Raw genomic sequence first — 18,111 nt, forward strand, 5'->3', positions numbered from 1 at the left:
ACTCCCTTAACCAGCTCCTGTTTTCATCACGTGTATTCTATACTTCTGTCCCATCTCCTCTTCCCAGTACTGGAGTCTTCCATGGTGTAGACATACATTTATTTCATCTTATTTCTCAGAATGCCCCAGTTGGTCTTTTAAATTAGGACAATCTCCTTCCAGTCATCTGCACACATAGGGTTTTGCTTATTACACTTTTCTTGTCTCCTGGAATTAAATGTCCCACAGAAAGATCACTGCAAGTATATAGCAAAGGCAAAAAAGCATTCACTGGGAAAGGGAAACGCCAAATTCAGGACTGTGAGAGATAAATAGGACCCTTGAGGGTACATAGGAGGCTTCAGTAATAATGGTAACTGTTTCTCTTCAGGGGGGTAGTGAGTAGACAGGTGCTGTCTTTTAATATAGCAGAACTATTTTATACTGTGTTAGTCTATTCTTGCACTGCTATAAAAAAATACCTGAGACTGGGTAATTTATAAAGAAGAGAGATTTAATTGGCTTACAGTTCTGCAGGCTGCACGGGAAGCATAGCGACTTCTACTCAACTTCTGGAAACTTGCAGTCATGGTGGAAGGCAAAGGGGGAATAAGCACTTATTATGGCAAAGAGCAGGAGGAAGAGAGAGTGAGGGGGGAAGATGCTACACGCTTTTAAACAACAGATCTTGTGATAACTATCTCGGGAATAGCACCAAGGAAAGGGTACCAAACTATTCATGAAGGACCACTTCCCATGATCCAATCACCTCCCAGCAGGCCTCGCCGCCAACACTGGGGATTACAGTTCAACATGAGATTTGGGCAGGGACACAAATCCAAACCATATCAGCCTGCCTGTCACAGCTGTTCAATAACAGGTGATGGAAGTCAGGCAGCAGATCTCGGTTGCTGGCCCCAAGGCTCAGAACTACAAAGTGGCTGACGCAGAACCTGAACCCAGATTGCCCCGATTCTAAATCCTCTGCTCTTCATCTCAATCATTTGTATAGCTGAAAGGAACCTCATTTGGTGATTTTATTTTTTTGGGTGGAGAGCATGGAATATATTTTATTGTTCTGCATCTGGGTTTGGTTCCCTAGATGTCTCGGTTCTTGGATGGAGGTGGGTGTGTCCCACCTCCCTCAGTTGTGGTCCCATGGACCTGTTCAGATTGTTTATCAGGTGCAAAGTGCACCGAGAAAGTCCACAGTGCTAATGCTTCCTAGATGCCCAGCTGAGGCAGTGACAAAACAGCCCTCCCAGCCAAAAAAACCCCAAGGCCCTGGCAGCTAATGCAGCCATAGGAAAAAATACAAACACTTCTTAAAAAATAGATCACAAAATTTGGTGATTTTAATCTATTCATCTAACTTTTGACCAGAGGAACCCAAATAATTCCGGATATTTAGAGTCTGAATTGGTGCCTTTTAAAGGGCATCACAAAACCTCTAGAGGGACTTCGTGTGTTCATTTCATCAAAGTCCCCACCCCACATTGCTATATTTTAGAAGAAAAGCACCTGAGGCACAGAGGTTTAGGAACTTGCCTAGAAACGCATGGTAACACAGCTAAGCCTTGGCCCACACTGTCATTTCTGAGTGGTACTTGCCCCTTCTGCTTTAAGTTAGCACCATGTGAATAATCCGACTTCAGACATCATTGCCCCAATCTGATTCCCTCCTCCTAGGATGTGTGAGTATGTTGACCACCTGCACGAGCATTTCAAGTATCCCGTGATGATCCAGCGGGCTTCCTACATGCCTCCCAAGGTGAGCTGTGGCCTGGGGGCCCCTGCAGAGATGCTGCCAGCCACTACCATGCCTGTCTCGTGAACTAGACCATGGAGCACCAAGCTTTGACTCCTATTTGCAATATCCAGAAACAAACGGTTCTTCAGTTGTCAGTATCAAAATCCTCAGGCCTGAGGGCCAGGGCTTGGAGGTTAAATTGCCTCTGACAAGGCTTCTGTAACACTAGCCTTTCCTCACCAGTGGAGATCTTAACATTTGCACTCCTTGTGCAAAAAAACCTGGCACCTTCTAGCAAGTTAGGGACCTAAAAAGTTTTGACTACAATTGTGTGGTTAGGGCCGTTTATTCTGATCATGTTCAAGAGACCATGACTCATTTTCACCAACAGAGGTCAAACTATTATCAAAGAGTTTGATGAGTTAACTAACTGGCAAGTAGCCAGTAAAATGTGTCCCTCTGCCCTATTTCCAACAATCTCAAAACTTATTTTAAAAATATTAATTTGGGGCTGGGTGTGGTGGCTTACGCCTGTAATCCCAACATTTTGGGAGGCCAAGGCAGGTGGATCATTTGAGGTCAGGTGTTCAAGACCAGCCTGGCCAATATGGTGAAACTCCGTCTCTACAAAAAAATACAAAAAATTAGCCAGGCATGGTGGCAGGTGCCTGTGATCCCAGCTACATGGGAGGCTGAGGCAGGAGAATCACTTGAACCTGGGAGGTGGAGGTTGCAGTGAGCCAAGATTATGCCACTGTACTGCAGCCTGGGCAACAGATGGAGTGACTCCATCTCAAAAAATAAAAAATAAATAATTAATTACCTCTGGCTTAGACGTAAAAGCATTTCTTGGAGCAGCATAAATACATAAAATCTGTTTTTGTTCCAGTTGGTTGTTAACATGCCTCATTTTTTTTGGTCTTTGATAGGATCCCGGCTACTCAACAGAAATGAAGGAGGAATCTGTAAAGAAACACCAGTATCCAGATGGTGAAGTTTGGAAGAAACTCCTTGCTGCTCAAGAAAATTAAGTGCTCAGCCCCAACATCTTTTTCCTTTCTGAAGTGAAAAGGCTTAAAATTTCTTGGAAATAGTTTTACAGAAATGGATTTTTAAAAATCCTACCAAGATTAGTTCAATGAAAAGTCATACTACCCTCAGGAATCAGCTAAGTAATTATTACTTGATTCTTTTAGCAAATCAATACACATTATCCTACTTAATACTTAAATAAGTCTAGATTTAACTAACCCAAAGTCCAGGAAGATGTTCTTACAAAATATCTATCAAGGGCTGGCACCTAGACATTAAACTGTACTTTGAAAATAAGCAACACGTTGCATAACTTGTTGGAATAATTCTTGGTTCTATTTAACACTTGTCATAAATTAGAATAAAAATAGTTATGCAACACCAGGGGGTATCTGGTACAAAGTAAAGGGAAAAAGATTTCACTGATTAACCCTGAAGTGGTTATGCATCTTTTTCTTGCTTAATTATTAGAGAAGTCACACCATGCTGAAGCTAATGAGGGCAAAATGGCAGTCCATAGACTATTTAAAAATAACCCTTTAAGGTTATAAGTTAAAAAAAAAAAAAACTCTATCCTAAATGGTCATTATATTTTGAGGATAAGATGCAGTTAAAATGAGAAAAATAGGACAAAATATAGTCACTATTTCTAAAATCTACTCTTTTAAGTAGCATCCAAACCAGAATATAGCACGTGTTTACTTAGAAGAGTTCTTTAAATCTATTTTAGGAAGGAACTGAGCAGGTAAGTGGCACTACAGAATGAACAAAGCGTGGACAAATGCAGAACACTTCTTTTTTATAGCAACATATAAAACGACTGTAACTTTAAATGTTCATAACCACACTCTACATCATGATTGATGGTGTTACTCAGCTCCCGCAGATTTGAGGGAAGCTTGTGAAATTCTTAAAATTCACCAACCTTCTTTATAAGGACGTGGGATTGCAATGCACGCACGTGTTTTTGCTAAGAGCATATACATTTCATTCTCCTTTGTTCATCATCTCAGCGTTTTCAGATACCCTCAGTGAGTTAACTCAAAGCCTTTTATTATGGAAAGAACTGGCACAGTTATATTTGCCAGTGGCAACATCCTTAAAAATTAATAACTGATAGGCCACAGACAGATTTTTGACCTAGTCCCTTTTTCTTTTAGAGCAAAAAGAACTTTTACCTCTGCATCCAGCCCAACCCCTAAAGACTGAAAATATCCTTCAAGCTCCTTTGAAAGCACCCTAAACAGCCATTTCCATTTTAATAGTTGGATGCGGATTGTACCCTTCAATCTGAAAGTCTTCAGCTTTGAAGTCATCAATTTTCTCAACTTTTCGGAGAATTTTGAGCTTTGGGAAAGGTCTGGGTTCTCGCTGAAGCTAAAAAAAAAATAAGATCATTATTTTGCCATAATTGTACAACCTGTAGTAATTGCTCCTCATGTGCATGAAACAAGCACACAAGAGGTGATCAACAAAGTTTTATTTTACAGGAGTATGATCCTGTCGATACCTTGCCATAGGTTATGTAACATGATTGGAGCGCAACCAGCTGTTTTCTTGCACAGATCAAGAGTAAAGGGTATTTTGTGACATTACAGTGTCAGGAGCCTGGCGCCTCATCAGGTGTAAGTTCTTTTAATCACTCTTGGCAAATTTATTAAAGACAGAAACACAGTCAATTTGTAACTCATAGTAGCTCTAAGTTTACTTGAATTCCACAATCCCTAACCCATCTGTCCCTGGCAGAAAGAAGGAAAGATAACATGCATGGACAGTGAATAGAAAGGGATGAAAGCCAGGATTCCTGGGATGAACAGACAGTGGCAATTAGGATGTGAAGACAGGTTACAACTTCTTACTATGTCTAAAAACGACTGGAGCAGAAAGCCAGAGAGAATAAGCCTAAAGTCACCCGCCACTCAAGAGCAGTCAAACTCCCTCAAAGGAGTAACTTTTAAAACCTGAATCTAACCTGGAAGGGGCTAAAAAGTCTCTGGTTCTGAGTTTTTTTCCTTAAGGCTCATGAAGCAGATGAACTTATATTTTTATTGCCATTTCAAATCAATTGTTGGCTGCTATAATTTAGGGATTTCAAAAGACTTTTGAAGTTTAGACCTAAATATTGTACTTAATGTAAAATTAATGAAAAATATTTATGGCCAGGGTGGTGGCTTATGCCTGTAATTCCCGAACTTTCAGAGGCTGAGGCAGGCGGATCACCTGAAGTCAGGAGTTTGAGAACAGCCTGGCCAACATGAGGAAACCCCATCTCTACTAATAATACAAAAATTAACTGGGTGTGGTGGCACGCACCTGTAATCCCAGCTACTTGGGAGGCTGAGGCAGGAGAATTGCTTGAACCTGGGAGGCGGAGGTTGCAGTGAGCCAAAATCGCACCACTGCACACTCCAGCCTGGCCAACAGAGAAAGACTGCATCTCAAAAAAAAAAAAAAAAAAGGGAAAAACATTTGCACTTCAATTCTTCTTCAAGTTAAAATGAATTTAAATGCCCCCTTTTGGACAATCCCCTGGCCTGAATGTGGCTCTTCCCTCTGGTACTGGTGCTTAGTACCACACAGCACCTGACGTGTTAAGTGCCCATGGGTGCTGAGGCAGATGCCTGCCTTGTCCTGCCCACCACTTCTCCCTAAACTGAAGCCCTGCATTCGGAGCAGCCATCTTTATCTTGGACACAGCATTGAGCAGATGCCTGCTCCACAATCAACCTTTTATCAAGAGAAGGTATCAAACCCAGAAGTATAACATCTAATTCTCACCTGAATTTTCAGTGGCTCGATGTGATTCAGGTAAATATGTGCATCTCCCAAAGTGTGTACAAAGTCACCTGGCTATAAACCCGGGGGAGAAAGCAGAACAGTATGTTAGTTTCAATTCCTTTAAAACATCATTTAAAAACATTAGAGTATGCAGACACCTCAAGGCTTTAAAAAAAATGATAATTTAGTGTAGCTTTTCCATTTTTTTGTGGCGACAGGATCTTGTTTTGTTGCCCAGGCTGGTATTGAACTCCAGACCTCAAGTAATTGCTCCTGCCTCAGTCTCCCAAAGTGCTGGGATTACAGGCATGAGCCACCACACCCAACCTCAGCTTTTGAGAAAATTCATAGAAGCCGTATCACAAACAACCTGTATAGATCTGTTAGTGCATATACCACAGGGCCAGAAAACCTTCCAGAAAAGGAAGGTTTCAAAGTAAAAGCCCGCTCACGTCTTACACATATCAAATTAAAAACTCATCAGAGACTAAACTCTCTGCAATTCGTCTTCCCATATTAAAGAACTGAAGAGCTCAGTGTGTTAGGCTCACAAGTCACCCTTCCCGGGACAGCCCACCTTCAGGCCCGTGATGTGCGCAATCATGTACGTGAGCAGGGCGTAGCTGGCGATGTTGAAAGGCACACCTAGGCCCATGTCTCCCGATCTCTGGTACAGCTGGCAGGACAGCTCACTGTTCACCACATAGAACTGGCAGAGGGCATGGCATGGAGGCAGTGCCATCAGAGGAAGATCTGAGGAACCAGCACAGAGGAAGATGAGGAGGGGTGGTGGTTTGAAAGACCACAGCTAAAGGCCAAGTAAAACAGGAGAAAAACAAGCCAACTCATATGGTGGAGACCAGGAGAGCTACTGGGCTGCAGTGATGTCCATAACCCACAGCCCCTGCAGCAATGGCACGGACCTGAGGGAGACTATCCATTGGCACAAGCTTTCTGCAGATGTCCGCTGAAGCAATGCTCTTCCATCAGAGCTGAAGGGATCTGGGCTACCTTCGTGGCACCAAATTACAAATACAGCAGGAATAATTCTGTTTGCCACAGGGAACTGGTGCTTCTGGTACACCCTCCTATATTAAAAGTCTCTATTACATGGCCAGGCACAGTGGCTCATGCGTGTAATCCCAACACTGGGACGCCAGGGTGGGCAGATCACTTGAGGCCAACCTGAGTTCGAGACCAGCCTGGCCAACACAGTGAAACCCCGTTTCTACTAAAAATACAAAAATTCACATGCCTGTGGTCCCAGCCACTCGGGGGCTGAGGAAGGGAACTCACTTGAACCTGGGAGGTGGAGGTTGCTGTGAGCTGAGATCACACCACTGCACTCCAGCCTAGGGCAACAGAGTGAGACTGTGTCTCAAAAAAAAAAAAAAAAAAAAAAAGTCTTTATTACAGATGCAAATATTCCATCCTAAGTACTATGATATCCTGATAGAGTTTGTTGTTGTTGTTCTTGTTTTTAAATATTCGGGGTCTCACTCTTGCCCAGGCTGGAGTGCAGTGGCATGATCATGACTCACTACAGCCTCAAATTCCTGGGTTCAACTCATCCTCTTGCCTTGGCCTCTGGAGTTGTTGGAATTACAAGTTTGAGCCACCACACCTGGCTCTACACCCTGGTAGAGCTGAATTTTACAGTATAATTGTTAAAAATGTTAGTGAGGTGGCAGCGACCTAGAACTTCATCGGCTTCCATTTAAAATGTTAACACCTTACATGTAGTTTCTAGGCAATTTAAAGCCCTTTTCAGAGTAAGAATGAGTATAAATACACAAATTAAGATCATCTGGTGGGGAGGCCGAGGCAGGCAGATCACCTGAGGTCAGGAGTTCGAGACCAGCCTGACCAACATGGTGAAACCCCATCTCTCCTAAAAATACAAAATTAGCTGGGCGTGGTGGTGCATGCCTGTAATCCCAGCTACTCGGGAGGCAGAGCCAGGAGAATCATTTGAACCCGGGAGGCAGAGGTTGCAGTGAACCAAGATCACACCATTGCATTCCAGCCTGGACGACAGAGCAAAACTCTGTCTCAGGGAAAAAAAAAAAAAAAAAAGAAAATCATCTGGACCCAACCTCATGATCTGAAGGTGAAAGTGGAGCGAAATGTGACTTGCCCAAGGTCACACAACCAACCATGTGGCTGGGGGAAGTTCCCAGGGTCCTGCCTCCCTCAGGTGCCTCTGCACAAAACCACATTGCTTCCCTCTAAGAGTATGGTTAGTATAAATGAAGATGATGGGGTTCTTTCAACCTCTTGGATTCCAAGCACACATGATGATTCTTCTGTCGTCAGGGTTGGTTTTGATGGTGTCAATCACTCTTTGCAGTTGGTCAACTCCCTGTCCTGAATAATCTGTAGAATTGTCAAAAAGAGAGGACAGGTACACACATTAATCACACATGTCATGAGATGGCCTTAGAGGTCATCTATTACAGCCTCTCACCCAGGGTCCCCCCTTGACCCATGGCTACAAGATACCTGGTGCATTCCATAAAGTTTGCAGATCTCGGTGGGTTGAGTTCAAGGCCCTGTCTGACTCCCGGCTCTGTCCTCTGGAGCCCTAACAAAGTCTATTTCCTCTTTTACACAGTCCTTTGAATATCTGGTCTGTCATGGAGTCACCTCCTCCTGTTCCCCTCATAGCTAACCCTTTCTAATCTCAACAATCTTAATTTCTTCCAGTGCTCCCCACGAACTTACGCTCTAAACCCATCAACAATTCTTGTCACAATTTCACTGACAAATTTAGTTTATCCTTGTCTCACAGAAAGTATTGTATCTTATGTAGAATATAGCATTCCATGTACTTTCCAACTAACAGAAGACCATGGATTCCTTTCTATTACCTCAGCAGCATGCTTCCAACACTTCCACCTAAAATTACTTTAGAGTTTAGCAGCTCAACACACGACTGACTTGGAAACGTCAAGAAACCTCTATAATGATTATACCACCTTGTACTTTGCTCCCATCTCTGGTTTCTGAATTTTAATCCCTTTCCTTCCTTCTGAGATGGAACTGATTTGTTCCATCTGAGATTCTGAGAAGTGATTTGTTAACTGAAGTGCGGAGCTTCATAATCTCCTCTGGTTAAATTTCTGCCTATTAGTGTCAGACTATATTCTGGTTCAGTAGTTCTCAAAATTTTGGGAGGAAAGTCCTCTCATGGTCACAGTTCTGAAAAAGGTAACATCGAAGATTTTAAAAAGATAAAACTGTGGTGGTGTAGTTCTGTAACTTGATTGTAGTGGTTACAACAATCTACATGTGCTAAAATTGCAAATATACACATATACAAGTGCACGTAAAACTAGCAAAATCTGACAACTCTGAAGAATGCACCAATGTGAATGTATACAGCATGTTACCCAAGACACTATCACTGGAGGAAACTGGGTACAGTCCAGGGAAACTTCCTGTGCGTTTTTTTAAAAAAATGTCCTGTGAGTCTGTAAAACAAAATCAAAAACAGGAAGGGACAAACTTCCCTACTAAAATCCAACAGCTAAGCACTCATACAACTGTAAACTAAAACCGTAATTTTATTAGGCCTCTTCAGTGCCAAGAAATAATTGAACACTAGGCAGGATTTAAAGCATCATTAAGCCAGGGGAGTAGCCTCACATCCTAAGGACACCCTACAACTGAGGTGCAGGCAACGACCTAAAGAACACTTACCTGCACAAATAACCTGGCCCACACAGCAACTGTTTTCATTGTGATAAAGTACACGTAACATCAAACTTACCATTTTTATGTGTGCAATTCAGAGGCATTCAGCACATGCCCGATGTTGTGCAACCATCACCACTATCCATCTCCCGAACTTTTTCATCATCCCTAATAAAACCTCTGTGCCCATTAAACATGAACTCCGCATTCCTCCCTGTTCCCCGGTCCCTGGCAACCACCATTCCACTTTCTGCCTTTAGGAACCTGCCTATTCTAGGTCCACACAGCATTTTTAAACTTCCTGAAACTACTAACATTTAAAAGATCTCATGATTGCACATAAAATGTAGAATTTAGGCTTTTATCGAATAATTCTGACATCACCAGGCCCAAATTCCTCCAGGTGGCTGGAGGTAAATTGTGACTGTCCCCTTAGATGAGACACATGCTCTCCAGGTTGCTGGTCTCTGCCCAGCTAGTAAATTGCACACACAACCCCCACATCCCAAGGTGGCATCTGCTTTTCCTAGGGACAGGTGGGAGGGGCTGGGCTGACATCCAGCAAGAAGTGACACCAACAGTGACAGTAAAGTGGAAGTCCAGGAGTGAGATGTTTCATTCTTTCTCCACATCTGCAGAGCTGGCAGCAGAGGGTGACCCTGGCACTGTGCTTCACAGCTACGCCACCTACAGCACGCTGTGGCTCAGCCTTGAAAGGGCAATTAAAGCTACCACAAAGCAATGGGGGCATTTTGTCCCTTGTCCCACGGATGAACTTCCCATTCCCCAACACAAACACCAACCATGCAGCTATCTGCCGATGACACAGGTATGGAAAGTGCCAAGCACCCAGTAAGTACTAATCATCAAGAGTGTGAAATGGCCTTCATGAGGCTTAATTGTGGCTTCACTGGCACCACCCCTCACAAGGTCAAAGCTATACATCAGCTCCTGGGACACTGACTCATCCCCCAGACCTTATCTAAAACAACAGAGCAAACACATGCCAGGAAGGGCACTCAGGAAATGGAAGGCATTGTTCTGTCTCCTCACCTGATTCCATATCTCTGTATTCTGCCCCAAAATGCCTCCACTGGAAGCCATAAACTGGACCCAAGTCCCCTTCTTCTCTGGCGGAGAACCCCAGGCTGTCCAAAAAGTCTCGGGATCCATTGGCATCCCAGATTTTCACTCCCTTGGAAGACAGCTCTTTAGCATTTGTGGATCCCTGGAAGAGATGGGGAGGGCAGAGCAGGCATCCAAGTAAATCCTGAGCCATCTCAGTTGATCCCCCCAAGACACCACCTACAAGGGCCTCTGGCCCCTGCTGACTTGCTGGGAGGTGGGCACTTGACATCACCATATGGAACCCATCCTTTTTTTTTTTTGAGTTTCGCTCTTGTTGCCCAGGCTGGAGTGCAATGGTGTGATCTCGGCTCACAGCAACCTCTACCTCCTGGGTTCCAGTGATTCCCCTGCCTCAGCCTCCCGAGTAGCTGGGATTACAGGCATGCGCCAACACACCCGGCTAATTTTGTATTTTTAGTAGAGATGGGGTTTCTCCATGTTGGTCTCAAACTCCCGACCTCAGGTGATCCGCCCACCTTGGCCTCCCAAAGTGCTGGGATTACAGGTGTGAGCCACTGCGCCCAGCTGCCCATCCTAACTTTAAGCAGGCTGGTCCCAGCCCAGATTCCTGAGGGCTTTAGGACAGTCTGATCCCTTCTTTGGAACCACCCTCTCAGATCTTTTCTTCCATTCCCCCCAACTAAGCTTTCTAGACTAAACACCTCTAAGTGATATCCACCGATCTGACAGTTTTTTGTTTCCTAATCAAATGTGTTGTCTACATGTGATATCCCAAAACGAATTTAATGTCTACATGCAATCTGTTCTGTGTATCTGCTACCTGGCAGGATATTCCTAATGATCAGACTAATCAGTATTTTACAGTACAGGTGCATCAACTCCTGTATTGATCGAGTCGCCAATGGAGTAACTCTGACTATGACTATCAGAGGTGAGTCTGATGTTCCTGGCAAGGACTTCTTAGAATCCTGAATTCAAGCATTAAGTTGAAACAGGGGAATGCATTTTATTCCTGAGTCTCCTGCTTCCTTTCTATTGTTGAGTTTGTCCCGATTTTCTTTATTCCCAACAAATCATTTCTCAGTCTTTTACATATTGCTTCAAAAGTCTCTCCTTTTCATCCATTCAGACCAGGCTCTAGCCAGTTTAAGAATGTCATCTTCTGAGGTTTCTGATGATATGTTTCAAATCCAAGGCTCATTGTCGGTCGAGACAGGCCAATACAGAACAAAATACCCCAAGAATACAGAGCTAAGGCAGACTGGGGCTGGATCCAAATTTAAGCACTTTCTAAAATGGGATAAGAGGGCTTGGGTCTGGCTTGCCCCAGGACCATACAAGCCACACCAAGTGCTCTATAGAAGGGATCCCAGCTTCTAGCATGGCCCAGACCTGAGCCCAGACTCCAGCTACCTTCCAAAAAGCACTGGTCAGAACATTGCTGGTTCTAGACCAGGACACGACACAGAACACAGAGGAGCTTGGGCTGGGCTGCTGCCTGTCTTCAGAGCACTCTGGCCCCGGCCTGAGGTTACCTACTCAGCCCTCTGGAAGGGGTTCACCTTGTTACTGAAGAGACTCTTCTAGTTTATATGAACATGGGAACACAGATGGTATCTATATTTAGTGATCAATACATATTGACTCCTGCTATGTGGCAGGCTGTGTTTGAGGCCCTAGGGATACAATAGTGAACACGAGAAACAAATCCTCTGCCCTCATAAAGCTTACAGCACATTTCACTGATTTACTGTCTGCCGTCCCCCTTCTAACAGGGGAGGGGAAAGGCTGACATACATCAGATGGTGACGTTTGTCTATGGAGAAAAACCAAGGAGGTTGGGGGAAGAGTCACAGTTTTAAATCAGGTCTAGGAAGGCTTGCCTGAGTAGAGACTCAAAGGAAGGAGCCAAGTGTGGGGGAAGAAGGTTCCAGGGAGCGGGGATGTCCCGGTGTGCTCAAAAACTCACAAGAACAGCAGGGCTGGTGCAGAGAGCAGCAGCTAAGGCCAGAGCTGAAAAAGGGACCCCATAAGGACCATGGCTCTTACTGAGTGAAATGGAGCCACTAAGAGCTTGAGGGTGAGGAATGATATGCTTTGACCTTTTGTGTTGTCTTTTTTTGAGACAAGTTCTCCCTCTGTCGCCCAGGCTGGAGTGCAGTGCCACGATCTCAGTTCACTACAATCTCCACCTCCTGGGTTCAAGCAATTCTCATGCCTCAGCCTCCTGAGTAGCTGGGATTACAGGCGTGTGCCACCACACCTGGCTAATTTTTTGTGTTATTAGTAGAGATGGGGGTTTCGCCATATTGGCCAGGCTGGTCTCAAATTCCTAACCTCAGGTGATCTGCCTCAGCCTCCTAAAGTGCTGGGATTACAGGCGAGAGCCACCACACCTGGCTGCTTTGACTTTTGAAAGGATCTCACTGGCTGCTGTGTTGAAAACAGACTAATGACTTCTAATAATAGCGACTTCTTTACCTTGATAAACCACAGCAACTCCTCCAAAACACCCTTCCAGAACACACGTTTGGTTGTCAGCAGAGGAAATTCATCTGAAAAACAATTTGCCACACAGTTTCAAGACAGGAAGACAGATCATGCCATCCAACTTTCTTCAGGGAAGAAAACTGCCCTGGGACACGAGGCCCTGGAGCATCCAGAAAGCCTAGACTCTCGCAAAGTGGGCCAGAGATCAGGGTGGAGCTGCCAGGCTGCAAGGCACATCAGTAACCCAGTTCAGGCTGACACAGCACCTCTGTGCCCGGGTGACCACTGCACACAGGAATTCCACACAGTGAGATGGTGGCAAGAGGAGGGATGACCATGTGGAAAAAGGGAGGAGCTACTATCCACTGCCCACTAGTGCTAATCCTGTCACAAAGGTGTGAAGACAACACCAAGCCTGTGTCCCAGGGACAAAAAGGGAGGCATCAGAAGTGTCGAGCCACAGAGAAATAAAAGTGTAAAAACTTATCTTTAAATGCAGTACTCGTTCATCCCACACTCTCTTGTGGTATAGCTGATATTCAGACAACAGAGAGAGATTTGCACCTGCTTTTATCAGAATCGCCTACGGAGCATTATTTCCTCCACTTTTAACATATAGGGAAGCTGTATGAGAAGTAACTTGAGGCCGGGCGCGGTGGCTCACGCCTGTAATCCCAGCACTTTGGGAGGCCGAGATGGGCGGATCACGAGGTCAGGAGATCGAGACCATCCTGACTAACACGGTGAAACCCTGTCTCTACTAAAAATACAAAAAATTTAGCCGGGCGTGGTGGCGGGCGCCTGTAGTCCCAGCTACTCGGGAGGTTGAGGCAGGAGAATGGCGTGAAGCCGAGAGGCGGAGGTTGCAGTGAGCCGAGATCGCGCCACTGCACTCCAGCCTGGGCGACAGAGCAAGACTCCATCTCAAAAAAAGGAAAAGAGAAGTAACTTGCTCAATGTCTAAGCAGAAAGGTGGGTTAAAAGTGAGGTCTATGGCTTATCAAAGTCCCCTGGGCTTGAAGCTGCAGAAAAGTGGATCCCTCTGCTTAGACGAAACTCCCCAAGCTGCCCCACGCGGATCAGCCACAGCAGCTGGTGTGTATTCCAGTCTCTAGATGGTTCCGTGGGCTAGAGGGCTTTCCCCCTACCTAACCACAGTGAATCTGCTTCATCAAGAATGGGTTTCCCCACTCAAAACCACCTCCAACCCTGTGTCAAGGCTGCGCTCCATTTATCTGAGACGTCAAGGTCAGCCCCTGGCTTACACACCTTGGAGTCTCCCCTCCCCCACGCAGCAGGCGCAGGATCCAGGATGACAGGACCGTGTGACGTTAGGCAGGGCCATCGGCTGCCTAACGTCCTGTGCCCACCCCGCCCCACTGTCCCCTGAAAGCCTGACGCCAATAACCCGCGAGGCAGTTAGTTTTTGCCTGGGGTGATCCTGTCTGAAAGGAAAAGAGGAAAGGACGAATAAGAACTTATACTCGGACTTCCGAATTTCTCTTTTCAAGGTTTAAGAGGAAAGCTGGTTCGTGGGGCTTGGATGGGAGGCCGCCAGGAAACCAAGTTCCCGCGCCAGCCTCAACTCTCCTCTTCCCGCCGCCTGTGCCCCGCCCACATCACTTTCTCTCCAGTTTTTGAAAACTGCAAAGCGGAACAGTCAACAGGGGAGGAAGGAGGAGGGGCAAAAGCCAGGACTTTTAGACCAGCGCCCGGTCAAGCCCGGGCAGCTCTCCCTCACTCTCCAGCACCGGGCAAACGCTGCCCGATCATGCCCGCCTTAGGGGCCACGGCATCTCTGGGGTGACTGCGAGCCACGGCCGTGGAGCCGCTGGGACCCGGCTCACCTCCCGGCTGTCGCTCCTGTGTGTGTTACCCTGCGCCAGTCACGTCTCTAATGGGAGCCTCAGTTTCGGCTTCTGTAAAGCGAGGAGGACGATGCGTCCCCTCCCTCGCGGGATTGAGGTTAGGACTAAACGGGCTCCGCAGTGCCCGCCAGCTCCCGGGCGCTCTCCCCAGCCGCGCCTCCCTCCTTCCCGCCGCCGGTCCCGCAGTGGCCCGCGGCGTCACCTCTCAGGCTGTAGCGCGCCTGCATGCCGAATACCGACAGGGTGCCGGTGCCCGTGCGGTCGTCCTTCCTGACGCCGCAGCGGAGGATGTGCTCGATCTGCCCCAGGTACTGCAGCTCTCCGTGCGGCGGCCGTGGCTCGGCGTCCCGCTCCTGTGAGGCGGGCTGCAAGGGCGGGCGCGGCAGCTCTGAGCCGGCGACGGGCATGGCGCGGCGGGACAGAGGCAGGCGAAGTGGCACGGCGAGCGGCGGGACTGAGGAAGACGAAGTGGCACAGCGAGCGGCGGGACGGAGACAGGCGAAGTGGTGCAGTGGCAGCACGCCTCCCGCGCGCTTTTTTCCCGCCGCCGTCCCGCGCTCCGCCTCTTCCTGCTCGGCGGGGTCTAGGCGGCCCCAGCTCTGGAGCGCGTGCGCCAGGGGGGAACTCAGGAGCCACAGGTGTGGCTCGGAACGGAGCCCTGGGTAACAGCTGAGAGTCTTCGGAAACCCGGGAACCTGGATGCAGGTGCGGTGGCCCGGAGAGACTGCTCCCCTGGGGAACCGTCTGGTCCACCGCGCCTTCTCTAAGCCCGCAGCACAGTTCCCACGTTTTCCTGCGGTCTTACCAACAAAACTGCTATTTGAGATCTGTTTCAATAAGTGATTTCTATTTCCATTTATTCTTTATCACTGAAGGCTTGCAACCAGAGCAAGTGATATAATGCAGCTTTTTTACTTGATTAAAGACCTCCAGGCCGGGCGCGGTGGCTCAAGCCTGTAATCCCAGCACTTTGGGAGGCCGAGACGGGCGGATCACGAGGTCGGGAGATCGAGACCATCCTGGCGAACACGGTGAAACCCCGTCTCTACTGAAAAATACAAAAAATTAGCCGGGCGAGGCGGCGGGCGCCTGTAGTCCCAGCTACTCGGGAGGCTGAGGCAGGAGAATGGCGTAAACCCGGGGGGCGGAGCTTGCAGTGAGCCGAGATCCGGCCACTGCACTCCAGCCCGGGCGACAGAGCCAGACTCCGTCTCAAAAAAAAAAAAAAAAAAAAAAAAAAAAAAGACCTCCAGAGCGCCGGACACGGTAGCTCAAGCCTGTAATCCTAGCACTTTGGGGTGCCGAGGTGGGTGGATCACCTGAGGTCAGCAGTTCAAGACCAGCCTGGACAACATGGTGAAACCCCGTCTCTACTAAAAATACAAAAATTAGCTGGGCGTGGTGGCTATTTGGGAAGCTGAGGTAGAAGAATTGCTTGAACCTGGGAGGCAGAGGTTGCAGTGAGCCAAGATTCGACCACTGTACTCCAGCCTGGGCGACAGCGCAAGACTCTCAAAAAAAAAAAAAAAAAAAAAAAAAACCGCCTGGGCTTTTCTAAGGTTTTTTTTTTTGTTTGAGACAGCCTTGCTCTCTCACCCAGGCTGGAGGGCAGTAGCGTGATCTCGGCTCACTGCAGTCTCCGCCTCCTGGGTTCAAGCAATTCTCCTGCCTCAGTCTCCCGCGTAGCTGGGACTAGAGACGCACCACCACGCCCGGCTAATGTTGTTGTTGTTGTTGTTGTTTTTCATGTTTAGTAGAGATGAGGTTTCGCCATGTTTGGCTGGTCTCGACCTCCTCACCTCAGGTGATCCACCCGCATTGGCCTTCCAAAGTGCTGGCGCAATCGGCCCCAAATTTTTAATAGACCACATTTTCCAATTTTACTGAATTGTTTATAACATTAACACTGGGGAGTGGGAACTGTTGACGAAAAGAGTTAAACTCTGTAAAATATATGAAGAAATTTATTCTGAGCCAAATATGAGTAACCAATGACCGGTGATAGAGCCCTCAGGAGATCCTGAGAACATGTCCCCAAGGTGGTTGGGCTACAACTTGATTTTTTATACATTTGGTTGAAAGAATTGTTATCTAAAGATTTGGAATCAATAGGAGGCTGGGCGTGGTGGCTCACGCCTGTAATCCCAACACTTGGGAGATCAAGGCAGGCAGATCACGAGGTCAGGAGATCGAGACCAGCCTGGCCAACATGGTGAAACCCGTCTCTACTGAAAATACAAAAATTAGCTGGGCAAGGTGGCATGCACCTGTAATCCCAGCTACTCAGGAGGCTGAGGCAGGAGAATCACTTGAACCCAGGAGGCGGAGGTTGCAGTACCTGAGAAAGTGCCACTGCACTCCAGTCTGGGCGGCAGAGCTGTCTGGGGGAAAAAAAAAAAAAAAAAAGATTTGAATCAATAGAAAGGAATATCTGGGTTAAGATAAGGGGTTGTGGAAACCAAGGATTCATCATGCAGATTAAGCCTCAAAGTAGCAGGCTTTAGACAGATAGATTGTAGATTGTAAATGTTTCTTGTCAGACTTAAAGAGTGTGTTCTACCTGTCTTAAGGCCAGTGTTGATGTCAATGCTGGTCAGCTGTGCCTAAATTCCAAACGGAGGAGGGAATAATGAGGCATGTCTGGCTCCCATTCCCATCCCGGCCTGAACTAGTGTTTCAGGTTAAATTTGGAATGCCTTTGGCCCAGAGGAGGGGTCTTTTCAGATGGTTCTGGGGCTTAGAATTTTATTTTGGGTTTACAGAACGATTTTATAATGAGTTTAAAATGCACTGATACATGTGTTGTACTTGCAAAGCATCCTTTTGCCTCAACTGTTGATTGAGCACAGAGGTGCTCTCAGCATTTTGGGTGGGACTTTTCTTAGCTGGACTGGTTTGTTCTGCACATTGCAGGGCTTTTTAGCAGGACTGTGGAAAGCCAACCATATGTTGGCGTTCCCCCACCCCACACCGGCTGAAAACTCCCTACACGTTTCCTTACACGTTTCGGAGCACCAGCAAGATCCCAGGCTGAAAAGAGTCCAGATTCTCCAGATGTACATTATCTGTGTTTAATTTCCATGTGTTACTCTGTTATTCTTTTTTTTTTTTTTTTTTTTTGAGGTGGAATCTTGCTCTGCACCCCAGGCTGTAGTGCAGTGGCACTCAGCTCACTGCAGACTCTGCTGCCTGGATTCAAGCAGTTCTGCCTCAGCCTCCCACGTAGCTGGAACTACAGGTGCCTGCCACCATGCCCAAATAATTTTTTTTTTTTTTTTTTTTTTTTTTTTTGCATTTTTAGAAGAGACAGGGTTTCACCATGTTGGTCAGGCTTGTCTCAAACTCCTGACCTGAAGTGATCTGCCCACCTCGGCCTCCCAAAGTGCTGGGATTACAGGTGTGAGCCACCATGCCCAGCCTTCCTTGTGT

At 46.8% G+C, this 18,111-nt stretch overlaps 2 protein-coding genes across 7 annotated transcripts in view; one reads left to right on the forward strand and one right to left on the reverse strand.

Moving 5' to 3' along the window:
- The window catches only part of ENOSF1 (enolase superfamily member 1), a 39,043-nt gene extending 35,756 nt beyond the window's left edge, over positions 1 to 3,287 (forward strand). For all 4 annotated transcript variants that reach the window (XM_009192490.3, XM_031658732.1, XM_017951597.3 and 1 more), the window contains 2 exons: positions 1,669 to 1,750; positions 2,659 to 3,287. In XM_009192490.3, coding sequence (XP_009190754.2) covers positions 1,669 to 1,750; positions 2,659 to 2,760 — 184 coding nt within the window. In that variant the 3' untranslated portion in view covers positions 2,761 to 3,287. The remainder of the gene's footprint in view (positions 1 to 1,668; positions 1,751 to 2,658) is intronic.
- TYMS (thymidylate synthetase) lies at positions 473 to 15,252 on the reverse strand. Of its 3 annotated transcripts, XR_002518637.1 has the most exons (9): positions 14,885 to 15,252; positions 12,806 to 12,879; positions 10,289 to 10,463; positions 7,814 to 7,915; positions 6,117 to 6,292; positions 5,540 to 5,611; positions 4,044 to 4,138; positions 2,553 to 2,692; positions 473 to 558 (listed from the first exon to the last, which is right to left on the reverse strand). XR_002518637.1 is itself a non-coding variant. In XM_009192487.4 (8 exons), exons 1-8 carry the CDS (start codon positions 15,087 to 15,089, stop codon positions 2,671 to 2,673), a joined length of 921 nt encoding a protein of 306 aa, XP_009190751.1. In that variant the 5' UTR covers positions 15,090 to 15,252; the 3' UTR covers positions 2,489 to 2,670. The 3 variants fall into 3 exon arrangements, 2 of the variants coding, with proteins under 2 accessions (XP_009190751.1, XP_003914259.1); XM_009192487.4 differs by lacking the exon at positions 473 to 558 and having other exon boundaries at positions 2,489 to 2,692; XM_003914210.4 differs by lacking the exons at positions 473 to 558; positions 2,553 to 2,692 and having other exon boundaries at positions 3,797 to 4,138.
- Between the last annotated feature and the right edge of the window lie 2,859 nt (positions 15,253 to 18,111).

The sequence above is a fragment of the Papio anubis genome, chromosome 19 (assembly GCF_008728515.1).
Source record: "Papio anubis isolate 15944 chromosome 19, Panubis1.0, whole genome shotgun sequence".
In the NCBI taxonomy this organism is placed as follows: domain Eukaryota; kingdom Metazoa; phylum Chordata; class Mammalia; order Primates; family Cercopithecidae; genus Papio; species Papio anubis.